The sequence below is a fragment of the Morone saxatilis genome, unplaced genomic scaffold (assembly GCF_004916995.1).
Source record: "Morone saxatilis isolate NCDOM2014 unplaced genomic scaffold, NCSU_SB_2.0 Contig11, whole genome shotgun sequence".
Taxonomy (NCBI): Eukaryota; Metazoa; Chordata; class Actinopteri; family Moronidae; genus Morone; species Morone saxatilis.
The window spans coordinates 24,365,936-24,388,427 of NW_023339663.1; the positions used below are offsets into that span (position 1 = coordinate 24,365,936).

The 22,492-nt window shown below is 40.5% G+C and overlaps 1 protein-coding gene across 1 annotated transcript in view; it reads right to left on the bottom strand.

Annotated features, from left to right (window-relative positions):
- Positions 1 to 943: 943 nt before the first annotated feature.
- Positions 944 to 22,492, bottom strand: part of LOC118321206 (collagen and calcium-binding EGF domain-containing protein 1-like) — a 43,899-nt gene continuing 22,350 nt past the window's right edge. The window contains exons 3-11 of the mRNA XM_035652433.1: positions 7,321 to 7,373; positions 5,420 to 5,554; positions 4,756 to 4,893; positions 4,213 to 4,346; positions 3,977 to 4,091; positions 3,459 to 3,598; positions 3,212 to 3,247; positions 2,820 to 2,855; positions 944 to 2,274 (exon numbers count right to left, since the gene is read on the bottom strand). Coding sequence (XP_035508326.1) covers positions 2,086 to 2,274; positions 2,820 to 2,855; positions 3,212 to 3,247; positions 3,459 to 3,598; positions 3,977 to 4,091; positions 4,213 to 4,346; positions 4,756 to 4,893; positions 5,420 to 5,554; positions 7,321 to 7,373 — 976 coding nt within the window. The 3' untranslated portion in view covers positions 944 to 2,085. The remainder of the gene's footprint in view (positions 2,275 to 2,819; positions 2,856 to 3,211; positions 3,248 to 3,458; positions 3,599 to 3,976; positions 4,092 to 4,212; positions 4,347 to 4,755; positions 4,894 to 5,419; positions 5,555 to 7,320; positions 7,374 to 22,492) is intronic.

Sequence of the window (22,492 nt, forward strand, 5' to 3'; positions counted from 1 at the left end):
CACACTCTTTCTCACAAACACACAAACACAGCATAATTTATTAAGATCTGTTCATCAGGATCAAAGCATCAAACGCAGCAAAAGGCCAGACAGTGTGAACTCGACCACAGCAGATCAAACACACCATGTTATTTTTCAGCCGTGTCTTTGGTGGTGGGTACGAGCCCAGACAGGCCCCCCTCTGACAGCCTGTGGTCTATAATTATCCCTCCAGCTGTTTATACCCAGGCATTTGACCTCTAACCTCTGATACTTACAACTTTTATAATGACACTCAGCCACGCTACAGTTCAGCAGTCGGTTCTGAGGATAAAGAGTGTGTCTAGCACATAAATGCTTGGATGATTTACTTATTCTCCATAACTTGCATGTTTGGGAAACTATGAATATTTATGGGTGGTAATTATTATAAGGATGTTGTGCTGTGAAAACTCACTGAGACTTTGGTTGTCTTACCTTGTTGGTATTCAGAGCGATAACAGTTGTGAGGCCCAACTTTCTGTAATTTAGCACCCTCTGCTGGTAAAAAGGCTTCACTTCAGGTAGCAGGAGTGGAGATTAAAATGTAATTTATTTAGAAGCAGGAACACAAGGTGGTTAATCAGTGATACTGGTGCAAATTGGGTTGTAGATCACACTTTGGGAGAGTGAGGAGAGGAGTGTTACACATCCACTTTCGTCACAAAAATGCTCAATGCTTTTCAAAATCAGGGTACGAACTACAAGGGAGCCAGGGGGAGCTTGACTTCTCTGAATAAGACATGAGCTCCCATAAAAACATGATTTGTGAGACTTTGGGGGTTAAAATATTTACAATATACAATTTTTTTCTTTTTTATCATCATGACTCATGTTTAAAATCAGACTTTTATTGATGTCATTTATGTCATTAACTGATTATAAATTATTTGGCCTACATGGTTGCAGCTACGAAATGTTTCTTTGCAACTACCCCGCCTCAAAAAAATTTAACATTTATTACTTCTTTGCAATTTGATGATCTGTTAACAAAAAATAAACATTAAAAAAGGTCAAATCTAGATTTTGACAAACCTTTATTGAGCAATGAATTGATCCTTGTTGGCAGCTGCTTCACAGTAAATACACGGAAAAAAAACCTAAAAACTTTCACGCAGCCTTCCTTCTTTGTGTCTCTTGTTTATGGTCAACTCCAAGTGAATGTGGGAGAATATATTCACAGTTACCTACCTGATGATATATTGGTTATAAAAAGGATATTATAAAAGTGATTATCTGCCTTTCCCAATACATAAATCCATTCTCTTCTTTTAATTTAAAGTTTTGATTTTCTACAATCTTTTAGAGTAATATTTAATGCTGGGTGTTATTCATAAGCTGCAGATATGGATGTCTGACATATTTTACATCTCTCTTGGATTTTATTTAGATGGTTTGTTTAATTGTACAATTTACACCAAAAATACACCAGGCATTGCTGTTTTCGTGAACAGGACTGAGATTGTAATACTCTTGAATCTCATGAATGAGTTTCTGAAGATGCCTCAGAGTAAAGTGTAGCTGCAGAGCTCTGACTTGAGGGCTGGATACTGCAGACAGGTGCAGGGGAGACTCACGGTGCGGGTCCTGGGTCTTTGTACCAGCGCCCTGCAGGCAAACTGTCAGTGGCAGCAGTGCCTCCATGGACAGACTCAGGAAGAGGAAGAGATGTAGACGATAAAGCTCATCGTTTGAAGTGGTTCAGCTCAGAGGCTCAGACATAAAGGCGCACACTGCATCTTTCTCACTCTATGTCCTGCACACATATCCCTCAGTCACACCACAGCATACGAGAGGCAGCCAGGCAGTGCTTGCAGTGGTTAAGAGAGTCTGTGGTCCAATTTCTTTTTTTAGAATCCTTCTGCCTCTCTGTTTTACTGTCTGTGGCAGTGTTGAGAGTGTAATCAAGGCTCCTTGCTCAGGTCATCCCAGCTGTGAGGTTAGAAATGATTTACATGTTGGCACTTAGACCACCAGCATCCGTTATCAAGAAAGAAACAAAGAGTCAAGTTTGGTGTTTGTTTTGCTGGGTTTGAGTGACTGTTACTGTGAGAGGGATGTCAAAGGTCAGGTATTGAGCATGAGGTCTCCTTGTCCAGAGCCCCACTCTACAAATTCTACTTCCCCACTGGAATGAGGAGGACTGTCCAGAGAGATGCCTCGTCGCTCCCCAAACACCCTCTCTTGCAGTTCAATTATGTCATTGCGGATGTCAGCCATCATTAACAGAAGGAAGTCGAAGGAGCCGGGTGGTCCCTGGGGACAGAGGACACAATGAGGGATTGATGCCCTGAAAGTCATATTTCACTGGGTGTCCTTTTGGGAGGTGTGAGGCCCAATAGAACTTTTTTACTGCATAAAAAAGATCTATTACACCAATAGAAAAAAATACTAAATACATTTTATGCAGCAACCACTTGTATAAATTGAGTCTTATAAAAGCTATAGTCCCTCATTGATTGATACTACATCCACTTCAACGCCTGATCCATAAAACAAAGCCTGACCCGTATGGCAGTGAAGAACACAAGTTAAACTAAAATGCAAAAATAAGAGTTAGAGGTACAGATACATCATGCATCTACAGAACTGTTTTATTTTGTTTCTGTTTAATGTGTAAATTCAATGTACATGTTTGACTGTCTACATCCTTTAGAAAAAGAGAGTGCAGGTCTACATTTACATTGTAAAATGATCACATAATGTAGATGAAGGAGGCAGCTAAAATAGAAAAACAGGCTAAGGAATTGGCATAGGGGCATGTTTATGAGTAGCTATAGTAGCTTTAAAAAATAACTTACAGGTGGACCTCTGGGACCTGGAGCTCCTCTGTCACCCTGTAGATGAGAAACAGCACAAACCCAATTTCAATAGCCACACTTTTACAAGCAAACAGGTTAAGAGAGTCTGTAGTGTAGAATATAACCACTGTCAGTGTATATTTATAAGGAAGAAAGAAACCAGAAATATGCTAAGGTTATCTTTTTAGAAGTGCATGTAGTTAGATTTTATAAGGCTGTGTGTGACCCAGTCAGAGCAGTCATTTTTGAAGCTTTAGTGGACTCCATTCTCTCAGGTGTTGAGATCATGTAGACACTAGATGGCAACAGTGTAGCTCAACACATGCATACACAGACACACAGAGACAAAAATCAAAACAAATATGAGGAAAATAAAGATATGTAATAATGACCTTTAGTCCGTCTCTTCCTGGTGCCCCAGGGGGTCCCTGTATGAATGATAAGAGACAGGTATGAGAAGGTTTGTCAAGCTAATGGTATTAAAAGAAAGGACCACACTAAAACCAGTGGAGTGAGATTTTCAGACGTCACTTTGATGTTCTAAACACGAGGCTCCAGTGGGAACCAAACTGAAAAACTTCTGTGTACGAAACAGATGTGATAACCCCTAAATTATGATGTAATTGTTCTTTTTCTTACCACCGGTCCCCTGCGGCCTCTTTTGATGTGCTTCAGGTCAGGCTCTGGACCCATGGGTCCCATGTCTCCCCGTGGCCCCCGAGGGCCAGGTGGGCCCCTGTCCCCTGCGTCTCCCCTCTTTCCCGGTTCTCCTGGATGTCCTGGTGAGGACAGATGTAGACAGTGATTAAGAGAATGAATTAAAATTGGATAGTCAATATCATAACAGGAAACAGAGCAATCCTTGTTTCTACTATGATGCTCAGACAGATCATTTAAAACTCTGGCCACCTTAAGGATCTAGTTTTGGAAATAACATTAAGCTTGAACGTGACTTGAACCCACTTGCAGAGCCTCATTATATTTTCAACTCGCTTTGCTATTACTTACATCTTTTACACTTGTCTGCTTTAATCTTATACACAGTTTTTGCAGTGCTTAAATTATAAGCATTTTATTTTATTTGATATAAGCAACAGTGTTGTGTTGCAGATGCTGGCTCTTTAACTTCTCCAACCTTACAGTTATATCGGCATTACCTGGGACCCCAGGAGCTCCTGGAGGGCCGGGTAGACCAGGAAGACAAGGGCTATCTGGACTTTTTCCTGCCCTTCCCAGAGATGGTTTGTCACTGCTGTTGGCCAGGCCAGGTACCTACAGAATAAAGAAGAAAGGGTAAGAAGGATAAACAGAGGAAAGTAAGACAAAAAAAAAAGATCAAGTACTGTAAAATACCATTTGGTTCAGTTTTAGGGGGCTAAAGTAGACATGCTACCTGGTTGGGGGACTGTGTGTTGCCCAGCTTTAGCTTTATCTGCAGCAGACTGTTTTTCATGTTCATAAAATCCTGACAGGTGAACGAGCAGGTACCAGCACTCATCAGGGTGTCTGACTTCCCTGAGGAGCTCACTGCAACACAAATAATACATTAAAAATGTTTTCCAGCACACATTTTCAGCATGGATGGTTGCACTGGGAATCCAACCCATCACAATTACTGGAGTCACACTGTACTATTTGAGCAATATAGAGTCAAATCAAATGCGTAAAAGTGTTTAAATATAGTATAATAATGGTGGGAAAAAAAATACTATAGAAACATGAAAATAATTGGTATCATCGGAATCATTGTCCATTTTCAAAATAAACTTTTATGCACAAGATCACTAGTATTACTGATACTGATATTAGCTACATAAGAACATTGCCTTCAGTGGAAGCCTAAAATGACAATAGCAATGAACCCAAGAACAGATGGCCTCTTATTCTAATTTTGCCACTCCAAAAGCTGTAAAACTCAACTGAAACATTAACTCACAGTTGTGTACAGGGATGCAGGAGTGTTGGTCCGGCGCCAGTATGTATCCGCTGCGGCAGCGACACAGAAAGCTGCCCACTGTGTTCACACACTCGTGGTCACACACGCTGCTGCCTGGGTGCTCACACTCATCAATGTCTGTGTGTATATGACAGAGGAGAGAGAAAGAAAAAAGCACATTATCACAATGAAAAATAAAAGTTAAGTTTGGAGGTGTCTAGTGTTAAAGTCAGTTCTTGTCTTCACTTCAGCATGGGTCTTAGATTGTTTTCATTTCGTTTTTCATAATATGATAGTTGTTAGGCCCTTTGAAACTGTGCTCTAGGGCTATGTACAATAACTCTGTTCTAACTTCATTATAATATAATCGCGTCTACATGGCATTTCAGATTATGCAACACTGGGTTGTAGATTTGGTGAGAAATCTCCATGGTAAAAAGAGAAACTGCTCTGCTACACAAATCAGGAGGAGGGTGCTGTTCTTCCAGTTAAAGAAAAATCCTTAACAATCACTTTCAACGTGTCAGTGCTGTTTCAAGAGGCAGAAGATGCACTGGTGCCACTGTAAGCAACAAAGGACTGTGGTTTAGGGAAATGGACGAGGAGTATCCCACATTGACACAGTAACAGACATGATAGTCAAAAGTATTTCATCAGTACTGACCCAGACAGTAAGGAGATTTGTGGTTGCGGTGTCTTTCTCGGTCGAAGCGATAGCCGGGGTAACATGTGCAGACAACCCGTCCAAAATTATCAGTACACTGCTGCTCACAAGGCGACGCTGCACACACATCGATGCCTACAGAAGAGAGAGAGAGAGAGAAGAGGAGAGAGAGAGACAGAGAGAGAGGAGGCAGAGAGTACACAGACTGAGCATGTTAAAGTTATTCAGGATCACTGTCTGAAAACCAGCATTACTGTAATCACCCAGGAGCTCCATTAGTCTCTATTACCACCTCCTTACACTCATAAAGTTCCACATCCACAACTGGGAGCTGACCAGTACAGCTCCTAGTGTCAGCCCATTGAGCCTTTCTCATGGAATACATTTTACATGTACCAGTAGGAAACACACCGTGTAAATAATAAAATGAATAATGACTGACATTTTCCCATTTTGCTGCTTTGGTTTTCAAGGTCCTGGCTTCACTGTCACCACTGCCATGGGGATAACTAAAAGCCTGTGTCAAAAATCACACGCTTGTTGCCACCCTCCATTCAATACTCCCCCCAGTGATATAAACACTCCCCCAGTAGTCTACTCTAATAGTGAGGGCAGTCAAATTGAGATTTTCTACAACTTGATGAATCATCATTACTTTTGCATCTATAATAACCTAATCTATAAAGACGCACCCAACCCATTGCATTTTCTATCCCCACTAAGAGGATTTCCTCACCTATTGCATTTAATGAAGGTGCCTTGAATAAAGAGTTCTGGCGTAGGAAGGAAGGTCAGGGTGGACTAGGATGGGTCAAACAAACACAGACTATTGCCGTCCCCAGTACTGACTTTCTCAAGGTTCGTTATTAAACCAGGCACAAAAACACTATTTCTTAAACCAAGAAATTGACGACTGCTAAAAGAGGTTAGCAATAGATTCTGCTAGCATCCCGTTAATATCAGAACTAGGTAAGTATTTCTCCTGGAGGAAGACAAAGGATGGCACTGAAGGCTTTTCATGATGGAGAAGATATTTTCGCTCTTCAAGAGGTTGACTACGTTATGTGGTTTGATGATCTAATTGGTTGAAGTTTGAAAAGTGCCTGCACTTTTTCAAACAGTTTCCAACGTCTTCCCAGATGGTTATGTGCAACAAACCATCTGGCAGAGTCAGGTTAGTACACTCCAGTTAATTTTATAATCCAACTGAACAAAAAATGAGCCATGTCTCAGGATACAGTTCTTTCTGCTCAGTTAAAGACTCTGACTGAAAAGGTATGGCCCACATTTAAGTAATTCTATGGAACTTAGCTGGCTTTAAACTTGTAAATAGATCCATATGCCCATTATATATCATATTCAAAGAATAAATAAATTTTACAGGGTTTAAAAGATTGTTATGTTTATGGAGGAACAGTGTTCTCTGGTGGCTGAAGTGAATCACTGTTACTCTATGGAGGCACACAACAGTCTATATTCCATGTATTGACGCTAAATACATTTGTCAAAGCTGTTCACCCATATTCCCTAATCATGATTATGTAAGTCCCATTTTCACAATTATCAGATGTTTTATATATCACAAATGTCTGTCCATGCCAAACCTGTGGGCTGTTTCTTTTTTGGTTGTTATATTGTTTGATCTAATGCACTGCAATCATCTGTAACAAGTCCTTAAAAATAATTACTCTAAACTAATAAAAGTTTACCACAATATGTGCATTATCTGGACTTCTTTGGAGGTCCAAATAGACAAATCTGGTCTGCAGGCTGTGTTTTCTGCAGCCTGTTTAGTCTATAAACCGCACTAATGAAAGGAACTATAACAAATTTAGAGCATTTCAATCAGATGTGAGAGTTCATGAGCCAAAGTTTTAGGATAGTGTGTATGGTTTACCTACTTTCAGGTATGCACTGGCCCATCACAAACCTGAATCCGTCACAGCATTTCCTCCTGAAAAGGTAGAAGAATTAGATGAGAAGATTGATACCATCCGTGTATCTGTCTGGTAAATATGAAACTGCAACTAGCAAACAGTTATCTTAGCTTAGCATAAAGACAGAAAATGCATAAAGGAGGCTTTTGTCAGTGCAGAGGTTTAGTTTGATGGACTGCCTAATAAAGACACCATCATCCAGGATTAAAGACAGGGCGCATTACTGAAAGGTCTGAAAGGATACAGATCCAGGTAACTGTTACACTGACAAATGAACCGGTGTTCACTGTGGTTTCGTGGATTAAAGTGTGGACATCAATGACATCCCACTTCACGCATTCGGCTGACAACAGCTATTCAGCCACACATGCAGCTGAACATACAACAACATACAGACATAGAGAAGCAACAGTACAGGGGTCGCAGTAACTAGCAACACAAGTTAACATTTCACCTATTAGTAGCCTACATCACAACAACATGGCTACTAAGAGGGATCCTGCACATGGTCATGGTCGTCTTTACCTTTGTAAATTGATGCTCATCATAGAAAAGACTCTGACTCACAAGATCTTGCACATCAGGTGGAGTTCAATCAAATCATTTTTTGTGGTCATTATTTTGCCAGTTCTGCATTGCAGCCAGTTTATATATTGTTTAGTTACTGCAAACACTTAAAAGCTTCTTGCAAACATTTTAGCAGATTGTCAGTACAGCTGTCTTAGGGCTGTCCCATTTTCACTCTACAGTAAAAGAGTCCACTGACACATGTAAATACAAGTGGAAGAGTAGCCACAGTTTTGCTTTGGCTTAGTTCCCTACTTGAACCCTGACCGTATATACAACTAAAAACTATTACTTAAACTCCAGTTTTAAACTCTGCTTTTTGTGATGTAAGCTCGTAACAGCTCAGTGGATGCCATAATTTTGAAACACGGCATTGTGCAATGAGTATTGGGCAACAATTTTTCCCAAAATTGAGTTACGGTGTTTGGCAGTGACACTCGTCCAGCCATCCCACAACAATCCACCACATGTTACAGGCATTACAGTTAGAAAAACAGAGAGGAAATGGCTCAGAAACTGGCTCAGCAGCACACACACACACACTTGAAGAAAAAAGGGAAGAATGCTCGACTCCTGTCCTAAAAACTGCATGCTGTTACTGGAGGGCATTTTGCACGCTGCCTCATTCACTTCCCCCTCAAGACAACAAGTTTCTTTTATTCTCCTCCAGCCTCCATGCAGTGTAACCCTAAATCACTCTGAGATGCCCCCTCCTTCTCCTGAATGAAAAATAACCTATAAAACACCAAGGCCAGCCTAAACTGATGAGATCCAGATGAGAGCAGCTTTAATCTGCAGCCTGTAGCTAGGAGTGTTGAGAGGGATGGATAGGCATGGAGCTGAGGTGGAGAAAGGAAAGTGAATGCTGAGATGAACATTGTCATTCATTCAGTAAGAGCGTCAGTCAATCCATCAATCAATCAGTCAGTCATTGGTCTAATTCGGATTAATACGTTGCAGACGCAAGTCTGTCCTGTAGAGGAGCTCTAAGAGTTTGCATGAAAGCCACAAAAAGGTTTATTTGATTTAAAGATTCAAGTCAATCTGGATGTGACAGATCAGAGACTGTAATCCAAGATGGATTTTTATAATTGTCCACAATTCAGGACTACACAAAAACAGACTTGAGAAAGCATTGCTAAGGTGATCACAACAGAATAATTGTACAACAGTCAGAAAACCAGGGATGCATCGATCTGATACCCCGGCCATAACGTGACAGAACCATATTATGTAAAGTTTCTTTAATCATGATTATTTTAGTGCTACAGCAATATCTGGCCTCATGTTAAGTTACATAAAAAAAGATTCCATTGAGACCTCATTACACTTTAAGGGTTTTAAGGGTTTTAAGCAACAGAAATTGATTTCATGGCAGCCTTAGAATAAATGTATTACATATGCGTATTTCCAGCACAGCTGTTGAATGTTGCTAAATTCATTATTTCTCATAAATGGGATTAAGCAATATTTAGACGTATATTTAACAGGCACTCTCAATTTAGCAATAGCTACTGTCTTATGTCAGAATCAAACAGTGACAGAATGTGTTTGACTTTAAGGACACACTTACTGTCCAATATTGCTTCAGAACTCTTCAACTGTGCAGTGTACTCTAACTAAACCAAAATTCTTATGCATTTATTCATTTTCATTACTGATATGTTTGTGAAGGTAGAAGAGAAAACACTATATATATATATATATAAATGTAATATATATAATAATAATAATAATAATAAATACAGGTGAGTTAACAAGACTTCAGCCATGCTAGCTGCTCTGTGAATCTGTATAGGCACAGCAATTCTTGAGCTAAACATCAGCACACTAACACAGTCCAGTGAACAGCATATTATATAGGGATATGTGTGAAAGTCTGTGAACTTTGCTCTGTGACACATTCATTGCAGGACTACAGAAAAGTAGCGTTATCTCAGAATCTTAAGCTCTCTCCCGTCTCCTTTGTTTCTTTCTAGATTTACGGCTTCACACCCACACACATCTTTACGTTCTCAGTGAAACCCTAATGACTGTGGTAAAGCCTACAGACCAATCGAAAGCTTGCACAAGAAAATAAAGTAAACCAAAGACATGAACTCAACAGAGGGTGAACATCTCAATCAATGAGAAAAAAAGAGCGCAGAGTGCATAGAGTTGAAGTTGAGTTGTGTTCATGCAAATTCAGATATGGCAAACGGTCAGTCAACTTGCTGCGGTGTATCCATCATGCACCATCTCCTGCTCTATATAGAAAATAAATAGGATCCTTCGACTTGACATGAGTCAACGGATCCAGTGTGTCTGCTCCATAAGACTCTACAGCCACACTAGCAGTTCTCACGGTGGAGGTATGTATACTACGTTCACCATTTTAGTTTAATGTGATGGAATTCTATCATTTGCTGCTCTATTCACATACAGCTGATGTACAACAAATGTCAACTTGCTGGTGGCGCTACAAAAAAAGTCAAAGAGATCACCAACATCAGTAGTATTCGTCATCTGGGGAACCATGAATCTTTGTACCAAATTTAATGGAAATCATTCAATATTTTTTTTGCTTTTTCAGTCTAGACCAAAGCTGAAACACACTGCCATCCTTTAGGCCTCATACTGGCCCGACTTAGAGCATCTAAATAACAGAACCAAGACAGTGGCTGATAGCAGAACAAGAACATATATCAAAGATCAAGAGAAGCAGGGAAAGTCATCTGATCTCATTACAACACACACTACACATCCACATACATCGACAGGCTGTCTGTCAGTCAGAAATGCAGCAGCCTCGGCAGCTCTCCCCTGGGAGTTTGTGATGGACAGGATGGGGAGGCCGGTGTGTCTCGAGAAGCAGATGAGTGTGGAGGGAGAGGTGACCCGTGTGTTTTTGTTTTAGAAAGTGAAAGTATGTCGATCAGACAGGCAACAGGCCTGGTCAACGTGACACGGCCTCTAAAACATGAACCATTACAGTCACACTGGAATTTGACTCACGTTCACGTGCATGTAGAAATTTGTCTTTCTTTTATCAGTTTGTATAATATAAGTTGCAGTAGTATAGTATTATATTGCCATGAAATGGGTAAAAACTGAATATGGGAGCAGAATATTGGCAGCAGCCTTCATTAAAAAATATCAGTAACCTACCTTCCAAAACACAGCATAATCTGTGTGTGTGTGTGTGTGATCATGTCTGTGAAAATACATCTACACATATAGCATATGTGTGTGTGTGTGTGTGTGTGTGTGTGTGTGTGCGTGTGTGAGTCTGTGTGAGGGCTGGGATACCATCCAGTAATTGGGCACAGCCTTCTAATATCAGTCAGGGCATATTAGTGAGAGTGATCCATGACGCTAGCAAGCTCCCTTTCCTCCTCTCTCCTTTTTCATGTCCTCTCTGTGCACTTTACTTCACTCGCCCTACATCCAGCCTGTGATTTGAACCGCCAATTTATACTCAGGCCATTCTTATGGCCTCTCGTTTCACTGTGCACTCTATTGGTTCTCTTGTTGTTGACATAATTTCTCTCTCTCTCTTCTCTGCAGACTGACATCTTGTTGGCCTCGTGTTGCCCTCTGTCTATGAAGCTGATGAAGTGTCTGCCTTTTCCATCTTCATTTCATTCAGAGGAATATTTTTCTGTGCTCTCAGGACTTCCTGAAGCCAGGAGTATTACTCAAAGCCTTTAACAACCACTTTTAAACAGCACCAAACAGGACTATCTAGTCTAAGCTAGTTTTTGGGGTCTTTTTGGACTTGTCACCACAGCTCACCATGTGTGAAACAATGCAGCAACTGGTTTAACTAGTATTTGAGTTCCTTGGATTATACACATCTTCACCAGCAGAGAACAGACAGATCAATGAAGAGAAACGGCATTAGTGTCATATCCAGATCACATCTTATGTCCTGTCTTGCCCCTAACCTGGCACAAGACTTTCACAGAGGTCATCCAGGATTTAAACAGTGTTGTGTGGTCAAATTAGCAGTTAAGGTTTTTTTCTATTTGTACGAGATTTAGGTTATTGCAGTTTAATTTACAGTAATTATGATTTGTGGTTGAGTTTAAAGTTGTGGTCACTAAAAACATTTTGTTATAAGCACCGAAAAAAATCCACACTGGTTGACCGAGTATAGTGAATTGCGTGCAACCAATTGTAAAAAAAAAAAAAGTCTTATCCATTTAAGATTCCTATGCATGTAAAAGTACTATCACATGCACACATATTATGCATACGTAGAGATTTGTGTAAGCAAGTACACACATAAGGATTGCACTATATATTATATATATATTTGACAGCCCTCCACACACATTAGCAAATAATATTGATTGACAATATAGTTACTGATCCATTCTAATTGTTTTTTCAACGGCATATATTGTGTAATAAAACAGCCAGACATGGTCACATTAAAATAAATCAACTTAACAACCACAGCATTGCAGTATTCATCCCATTTTGACCAAAATTAGTAAATTGTTCTATTCTTCACAATAATTGAATTGAAGCCTTGTACTAAATGTCATGGCTAATGGTGTCTACATGCAACCTCTAGCAGTGTGACTGCATGACCTCATCCTATTCAAAGCATCCTAAACTTCACCCCTGTCCATTCTCCTATCTGGCCTTTGGCTACCAACTTTCTCCCACCAGTCCATTGTGTTGGTGGTGGCTGACCCAGAAACTACCTGCCAAGCGAGGGGTGGATGCAGGTCCATGTATGACCCCAGTCTGCTACGGGAGCTGCTGCCAAAATCAGCATGGCGGCACTGGAAGAAACACCGAGACAGGATCCAGAGGCAGACCTGGGCCTGGATCACTTTACACTGAAGATAATGTAGTTTAGGAAGGGGTCTCCTTCCAGGGAGGGGGGGTTCTTACTTTTCCCATCCAGCTTTACCTTGATTTATTTGCACATTGCCAGGCAGGAATGTGCTACAAGGATAGAATATTCATTACAGCACATACTAAGAAACTACCTCCCAAGTTCCCAGTCCAGACAGTGCAGGGTTCTAAGAGCAGGGCACAGTATAGATAATGCTTTCCATAGACGATGCTGTCACTATGCATTACGAGTCCCACTCACATTACAGAGTGTTGTTTTGCTAGTTTGGAGGCAGAGTTTCTACATGTGTTTATGAGGCTTCAGCATCCTTTTCTCCTCCAATGTCCTTTGAAATAAATCACATGTCCTGTGTATCGCCTCAGACTGCAAAGATGTGGGATGATCTGAGTGGGATGTTAAGATGATGGGGGAGGAAATGAGGGAGGAGGACATTGATAGGAGGAGGAGGATGGTTAAAAGACAGGGATGAAGGTTGTTGTCAGCTTAGAGTTTCCCTCTTGGGACTCTGGTGGGTGGAGCACAGGAAGTAGAGCTCAGTGGAGGTCAACGGCCTCTTGACACGCCAGGACAGGAGACCGGCCATGTGTGTGTATATGTGTGTGTGCGTCTTGTCAATTTGATGGATGCCTCTTACTGATGTGGCTCATACGTATTACAATTACAGCATGCTGTATTTATCAACCACGCTGTAATTGATTTATTTGCTCAGCAACCCTCACAGTCGCAAGCAGTTCAAAAAGTTGGCCGGTCGTGTTGCGTATGATGGTGTGATGATGGATTACGCTGAAACGCATTAGCACGACGAGACCAACAATAAAACACATTTTTGGAAGGCTGCCATTTTTTATACGTATATACTTTGGGGAGTCAGTATCGTTCATTTCTGATTTGAGCTTTTTGTCTTTTCAATGTGTTGCTAATTTTCTGCTGTTGCTCTGACTGGTGGGGTTCTGTCATAAGCTTTTGTGTGTTTTTTTAAATCCCCAGTGAAAGCACATTTATAAAACTTTATAAGAAGGCTAAACTAATTTGTACTTTTCCACCCATTTGTCTCACAATACAGCTAAGGAATAAACAGCATTCCAACTTATTACTTGTTTGCAGATGAAAAACCTTTATATCCATTATGTCCTGAACTCCAAAACTCCTCTCATGATCTCTTAAGTTTTGTCTCCACAAATGAAACAAAACCAGCCTCTATGTCAGCTTCCTCCTAAAGGTGCGAAGGTGTTGCGCTCAACCGCATGTACAGCTCTTTTAGTGTTAGCGTGTAATTGCGTGTGTGTATTCTTTTGAAACTCGTGTGAGTATACATATGTGAAGGTGTTAGTGTGGCGAGTGTGAGCACCTCCTCTCTGTTTATTTGCTCTGCCAGCCCACTTCCAGGACCGGGGCCTCAGGGGAAACATCAGAGCTCTGGTCTAACAGAGGAAGCTTTGACTAGGAGCACAGGAGGTCTGAACCACTTCCACCAGAAAACAGGCTGACCTGCACTCCTCCTTCCATCTGTTATGCCTCACCTCTCCCCACTCGCCTCATCTTTCCATCATTTCTCCTGCCATTCTCCCAACCTGACCCCCTCTTTAAAAAACAACTTTAACCTTGCTCCAACACACTGTCATCACTGCAGGATTATAGGAATATTTTAGTACAACATTGAACATCTGAACAGATTATATTTCTCTCAGTCCTAAATGTACAATAGGTAATTTCCACCTCTAGGGGGTCTCTCACATTAAAACAATAACAAACAACAAAGTTTGATGACGTTGTGAAGTAGCATCGGAAGTCAGCTTCTCCTGGTTAGGATTCCTTCAGTTTTCATCGTTCAGGAGGTTTCTACCGAGAGCTGAATTATTGCTGAGTTATTATTAAGAGGTCTCCTCTCCAAAACAAACAGACCTGGAGATTAAAACCGGTAAAAACAAGCCGTTTCACCTTAACAATCTGTGTTTCTCCGACACTGGCAGACAAAAGATACAGAAGAATGTCCATGGCAGCGTGTTAGCCGAGCTGCTGCTAATGTTAACTGATCCTGTTTCTTTGAAAACTTGAGATGACTAAAATCATTCATCCTGTTAAAATGTACAGTTAAAAGATATAAAAAGTATATTGTAAAAATGTGGCTTAAAATTGCATACAAATTTTAAGTTGTCTGACAGCTTCTGCCATGACAGGTGAAATTAATAAAATTCCCCATTTATTTGTCAACAAACAACTGTATATAACATAGATTTATAGACATTTTAATGCAGACATGTTACATCTATATCTTTAAATCATAATAAAAAATTTCTACTATTGTACAACCACCACCTTCCCAGTCAACTGGCCCCCTGTTTGCCCTTGTTCCCACAGGTAATGAGTGCTGAGCTTTCGATGTTTGTAATAACTTTTGGACATTTATTATACGTTGAAGGAGCTGGCTGAACGCCACAGAGTTGCAACAGAGAAAACATTTTCCTCCTTCGCCACCTCTCTTACTAAATCTTAAGCTGTTAAATAAATGGCTCAATATTTTGATATCACTCTTATGTTTGTACAATATCTAGACCTGGAGTCAGGGGGGGATTAGCTTAGCTGTTATTGACTGTTTAAAGTCTTTATGCTAAGCTAAGCTAACGTTGTCCCAGTTACCCGACAATAAACATTTTTTAAAGTCAGTCAATTCATTCAAATATGCCAAATAGTAAAAAAAATATGCAGGGTGATTTAATGTGTTTGTGTGGAACCAGCCCCCCTTTCCTTTCTTTTGGTTTGTTGTTCCATTATACACAAAACCTCAGACACCACAGGCCAGATTTTCAGCCAAACCTGATGACTGAGAATGATGCAGCATCTCGCCACCTCATTGTGACATTCTGTAAATTACCCTACATAGTTTCATCATGCATGATTTCCCAGGAACCACTGACCAGATTTTAATGAAAAGTAGGCGAATGATTCATTTTCACACTTCATGCCAGATTTTCAAATTGGCTCATAAGTACTATGGTTTTAGGTCAAGACAAGATGGGTTTGTAAGTGCTCTGTCATTAAGAGACAGGAAGATTCATGGGGCAACATATTTATTGTAGTCAGATTTTCGTGTGTTTTCAGAAAAGTAGCGTGTGTCTCAGGGCTGAGCACTCTGAGTTGTTTTCTGTGACAGACACGCACGTAATCTGTCCAAGTCTAGGGATACAGAGGTCTGGTATCCTACTGTTCCTGACAGCAAACACGGTCTGAGAACATGTTGAGGAGAACATGGGGAGTGATTTGCAGACAAGCTATGTTTCCAGCTATATTTCTATGCAGAAAAATGGGAGTAAATATTTAAAATGCTGCCAAAAATAAAACATAAATGAGTTTCCGCCCAGCATGACTGAAGTGAATCATGGCATTCCTGACTAAATAAGAAGACACATCCACGTGATAATGCAATTTCTGTATTGGTAAGTATTTATTAGGGGTGTGCATCTCTCCAATAAAAGACGATTCGATGCGTATCTCGATACATGGGGTACGATACGATTCAGAACGATACATTTTAAAATGGAACGATTCGATTCAGTTCGATTCAGAAGGATTTCGATTCGATTCGATTCGATGTGGCACGGCTCAATTCGAGAGGGTATGATGCAATTTTTGGGGTGTCTTTGTGCTATCTGCTGCTAGCCTCCTCCCTCGCCTGTTTTCCCCATGCCGTCTCACCAATGTAGTGTGGAGATTTTGTTACTACCGGAGTACTTTATCGCAGTTTTACAGTCTTTGCATATAGCGACGCTTTTATCCAGTACTCCATTCTTCAAATAAAATCCGAATTTCTTCCACACTTTAGACTTTAAACTTGCCGGAGCGTTGTGAATCCTGCCCGAGTCAGCCATTTTTAAACTTTCCCTCACAAACTCACAGCGCTATCTGACTAACTGCGACAAAGTCTCGCGAGAGTTTAAGGGAGGGAGTGAGAGACGGTCAGAGAGAGAGATGCAGTTTTCAGCAGCTGCTGCTGCATCACCAGCATAAACGGATTTATAACTTTTAATCGGGCCATGGCCGGTTCAAGCTACATTAAGACCGATTTATTAGTCCGTGTACTGATGCACTCGCAATGCCATCTGTAAAATGGTTGTAATCTTTTATGCCAAGAAGACATTGATTTACTTACTGGCCCACTGATACCAGATGTTACTGCCTCCTGCCCACATTGTGAAAGTATCTGGAAAGCCACAGGAAACATTGCAATATCGCTATTTACCAGACCAATGTGTTTCCATCATTATTCATTGGATGATGTTTTGGCAAAACATACTGGCACAAAAAGAAGTGGATGAAAACCAAGCTGTGGACTGGCAGAATGTATCACATCAGTATGTGTGAGTGACAGAGAGAGAAGCTGTCAAAAGCAACACTTATTTTCACTTGGATGTGTTTGAATAATGTATTTTTTTTTTTTTACAAGTATAAGTATTTAAATGGCAATAAAATAGCCTTTAGCTTAATGAATTGAGTAGGAGATAGTGACTGATGGTCCGATACAGAGATAGGGAACAGAGTGGAGGGGAAACAGTGACCAGAGTGGGATCGGTAAGCACAAGATAAGGGTGAGTGAGAGCAGCTTATCAGTGAGGTCAAGCTAACGACAGATCCTTCATAATGATGTGTCTGGTTGGGTTTTCATGCCAGACAGGAAAGCTGTTTTAAAGGAGGACATTTTGCTAAAAACCACACAAGAGACTGTAACTGAGGCTCAATGTAATGGACTGATAAGACCAAGAAGGTCTTCCAACTCTCCGAAAATGGCCTTGTGACTTGAGAAAGGTATTGAGAAATGTACAACTGTTTTCAGTTGTAACAGCACACTCCACACCTCCTCTATTCTCCATTTTCAATTTTGTTACATGAGACAAAGCTTCATGCATAGCAACATGCACCCTGCTGGGCTTGTCACTTCAAACAATAGTGCAACAAAAATGTTGTTCCAGTCTGTTGTCAATTGGCTGGTGATTTGTTTTGCTGATGTATTGACAGTGACAGAACAGCCATAAAAGGGCTAAAGAGAGCTAATCTAGAGCAGATTGTACACAAAACAGAGGGAAAAAACAGCCATCGTGCTTGTCCAGAGGGCCGCTCAGGTGCGCACTAATCAGAAAAAGATGGAAGATGATGACTAGAGTTTTTTGGGAGGTCCGACTCTGGTCTACAGCTCTACGAAGACAATTATACCACCATTAAACACAGGAAGTGTAACTCAAAGGCCTCATAAAAGTTTTCTCTGAGAAAATGAAGATGGAGGACAGCGTTAAGTGCTTCTCAGTGTAATGAAACAGCAAAACACAGAGCGGTATAGCTTCGCTGAAAGAATCTTGTGTCAACTCCAAGTGTGAGAAAAATGAACAGGTTACTGTTCCCACAGCTTGGGGTTTGTTGATCACCATCCAAAGTATACAGAGAGAAAACGCCAAAGGGAGAAAAGAGAGTGATAGTTTGAATAGGATGCCCCTGTGGACTTCTGGATGCAGTGCAAACAATCTGTAAACGGATCATGTTCAGTCCGAATATGTTGCCCTTATATGAGGGTTGACTGTTTCTTTCCACTTGGCGAGAGCAGAGATTCAAGCTTAAGGCAAAAAAAACTCCAAAAACATTATCCACTGTGTTAATGATGAGGACTGAGCTGAAGACAGAGCTGTCAGTGCCTCACTAAAATCCTCTGGATGATAAACAGTAGACTGCTGCTTGAGGGAAAGTAATCTCGAGAACCAACACACACACACACACACACAATATGTACATACCATATATGCACACACATATGTTTACAGTTTATCAAATGTTGTCCCACTCAGTAACACCAGACATCTAGACTGCATACACATCCACTATATCCACACATTTACAAGCATAAAGGATGATCTCATTTATGTGCACCTGTGCACACACACGCAGACAGACACACACATGAAAGTATCACATGTAGTGATATTAAATCCAGACATCTACAAAGTATAACAACATACACACGCACCCACGCACAAACATATTCACATAAACATATGTCCAGACACACACACACACACACACACACACACACACACACAATGAAGCAGGCATCTGGTCCTTGTTACCTTTTTCAGACCAAAATCAAATCATCTCCTTCCACTGTACAGTCAGAGGTTTCCTGCTGTTTGACATAACTGGCTTCAGCACCTAATTTCACTGTTTATTGTTTGTCCATTTTTGTATTGATCCTATCACTAGTGGACAAGCCACTGGGGCTGCTGGTGAAATGTGAAGTGTGAGTTTTAGTCTATTGTTACTGAGCGATGATAACCTGTACAAACACAACATTGTAGAGAAAGTGTATCTGAACACAATTCAAGCGAGAAAAACTAAAACATCATATTTGCAGTAGGATGTTTTTTTTTCAGCTTCAGCAGCAATATAATAGCTTGTTTTATGGCTTGTAAGCGGGGCACCTCTGACTGCACATCCCAGCAGGCCCTGAACATTCAGCCCTGCAGTGTATAGTACACACACCAACAGAAGAGAGAACATGTGGACATACACACACACACACGCCTGTTTCTCTTCACCTGCTATAGAAAGCAGCCCTCTGTCTTTACAACCAGATACAGATGAATGGCACTTCAATGATGTGATACACTTTTCCTGTTTCTCACTTTACATCTGTCTCTCAGACAGTGACAAAAAAAAACCACTGGCAAGTTTGCAGTCCATTTCACTGACATAAATATTCACTAACCAGTATGGTAAAGCACTTAAATACAACTGAACAAAAATAAAGTTTTGGTGTTTTGACAAAGAGGCAATTGTTCTGACAGTAGAAATACAAAATGTTACTAATTTGACATTTAGGCAAAGGAGTGTTGATCTTGATCAATGTTGCTCGTGCTTTGAATCTCTGTTTTGTCAGCATCTGGCTTTATTTGTCTGCTCTTTGTTTGTCCTGTTGGAGTCAGGCTAACATTGTAATGTCGTAACACACTGTAGATATTCCCACTAGATGCTGACAGAAAAAAGAAGGAAGACAAGTATCACAACTTTTTACAAAGATATTTGTATATGTCACAGTAGGAAAATATTATAATGAATGAATGATCCTGTTACTGTGTATGCATATACTATCACACTGTCACTGCTGTTACTGGACATTTGTCCCTATTTCACTCTGTAACACATATGTATAGTAATGTAAATGTGAATTTTATCTTCTATAGTCAATAGTGCCCTCAAACATCCCCACAATGGTAGCGTCCATTGTTTGTACACTACTTTCTCTTAATAATCCCAAAACGTAAAAACATATATAACACCTGCTGATGATTATGTGAAAGAAAGATGATTCGTAAGTATCCAAAATCTCAATAAGGTGCTTAATATACAGTAAACTACTAACTGTCTATAGGGAGTAGTGAATGAGTGAATGAGAGAGAAGTTTTGGAAATAGCCTTAACAGAACAAAGCCATTCATGTTACTATACTATACTAATACACTAATAACATGTGGGTTGTAAAAATGGCTGCTGTGAGAAGGCCTATGAGCACCAGTGCCCTCTATGAATGATGAAAAGCTCCATTCCTCCATAATACCAGGGAACCTAAATTAAATGCAGCCATCCTTAATGTCATTAGCAACACTTGTGCTTTTCCTCCTGTGACTAGTTAAAAGGGCTGTTGTGAAAAAAGTCAATTGTTGTCAGGTTGTCAGAAAGACAGTGGAGATATCTTCAAAACAGAATCAGTACAGCACAAATATAGTCAGTCCTGTCCTCCTTTAGCTCTCTCTTGTCTCTGCCTGTGATCTCCCATGGTGAGTTCAGGCGCTGTGGGAGAGGAGAAATCCTTGTTCCTGCTTAATCAGACTATACACAAGGCAGCTAGTTAGACTAAACAGCATTGCTTCACACAGGGAAAACAGGTGCTCTGTATTTCATGCTATCTGGGACCAATTTACCAAAAAACATTCCTTGTATGTGCAAATATACTTCTGTATTTATCAAATTACTAATGTTTCTGGTCCAAAGGGGAAAACAAAGAGGATGGTGGAAAATGTGAGAGGAACAGAAGACAGAGAAAGGAAGAGTGAAGGTGAGTCACAGATTGAGTGAGAGGGGAAAAAAAGGAAAAAAGATGGACAGGATGTATGAATGAATGAGAGAGGATAAGAGGAAGGAGCAGTGACGGCTGGTGGAGATTTCGGCCTTGTGAGACTTTGGGTGGTGGCTAACAAATGCATTACACCAATCAATACGTCACAGCAGCAGCAACAGTGCAACAGCCGCTAATAAACAGTTAAACAGAAAACAACATTGTATACTTTGTTATAGCCAAGGGCTCTACGGCCAACACAATGTGTTTCCAATATCTGTACTCCAATCATTTTCGTCCAAAAACTTTTAAAGGAAATTAAATTACAAAGTAAAAACCGACCTCGTTCATGTTCATGCTAACGCCCGCCATAGCTACGAACTACTCACTGTATTGTATTGTCGAAGTCACTGTACTGTAGCTACCTCTCTTCACAAGAGGCCCATACTACAGTTGCTCACTTCCCTCTCTCACGTTCTACTACGAACTAGCCTTGCTTGGGCTGAATGAAATTAGCCCAAATGGGAAGCATATGAAGGGGGCGTGTCAGGACACCTGTCAATCAAACGTCAATGGAAGCTTACGCTACTGAGCTTGGGCTGAATTAATTTAGCCCATTCACAGGAATAAACCCAATATATATCATATATCCTTGGTTTTTTCTGTCACTGTTTGGTGCTGTTGCTGCTTAGGTTCTACCAAAATTCAAAACAATATGTTCTAAGGTTTTTTAATAAGTTTTTCATCTTTACTGTAAAGATGGGGGCGGGGCTTAGCCCTGTTAGCCGTGCCATATATACCAGCCGTCCCTGTATATATGTATATATAATATTATTGTAAAGTGGGTGCGTTTTTATTCAGGGAGGCATCAAAAAACACTTTGGTAACGGCTGAGGAAACTCATAAAGAGGAGAGTTGAGGCGACAAATTCCAAGCTTGGACGCAAATACAGTGTCCTATGTATTATAATTGAGGCCCGAATTGACAAGAAGACCTGGTTGAAATATTATGAAGGCTTTCCTCTGGTGAGTTATGTGTTTTTACGGACACAAATTGTTAATATGTCATGTTTCTTAAAAGGAGTTTGGCTAATATGGAGCAGGGGGGCTGCTAATATTTATTAGGGTTTTGACAGAAACAACTAGGTAACTGCTAAAGTATGATGAGGTTTTCTGACGTTAACTGCTGTTAACAAGATCCATTCAGTGGGCCCTGTCTAGAGCCATGTTTGGTTTGTCCGTTCTGGGCTACTGTAGAAAAATGGCGAACAACATGGTGGACTCCTGTGAAAAGGCAACAAAGGGGACAATCTTATTTTCCTTATTATACTAAAGAAAACTGGACAAAAAGGACATGTATGAGGAAGGTCCAATGGCGTATAAATATCAGTGCAATTTTGAGGATAATTATGTTTTAATTGGCTGGGGCTGGACTGAAAAGGGTGTTGATTCTTAGTGGGGAATGATATAGAGAGATTCTCTACATTACATGGAGGCATTTGTTGTGTTCATATTCAAACATTGTTTAATGGAGCTGTACATTGGTTGAAAATAGGTTGCAAATTGCAAAAATGTATGGGGCGCACCTGATAGCTTACCCTGGTAGAGCTGCCAATGTACCAAAGTT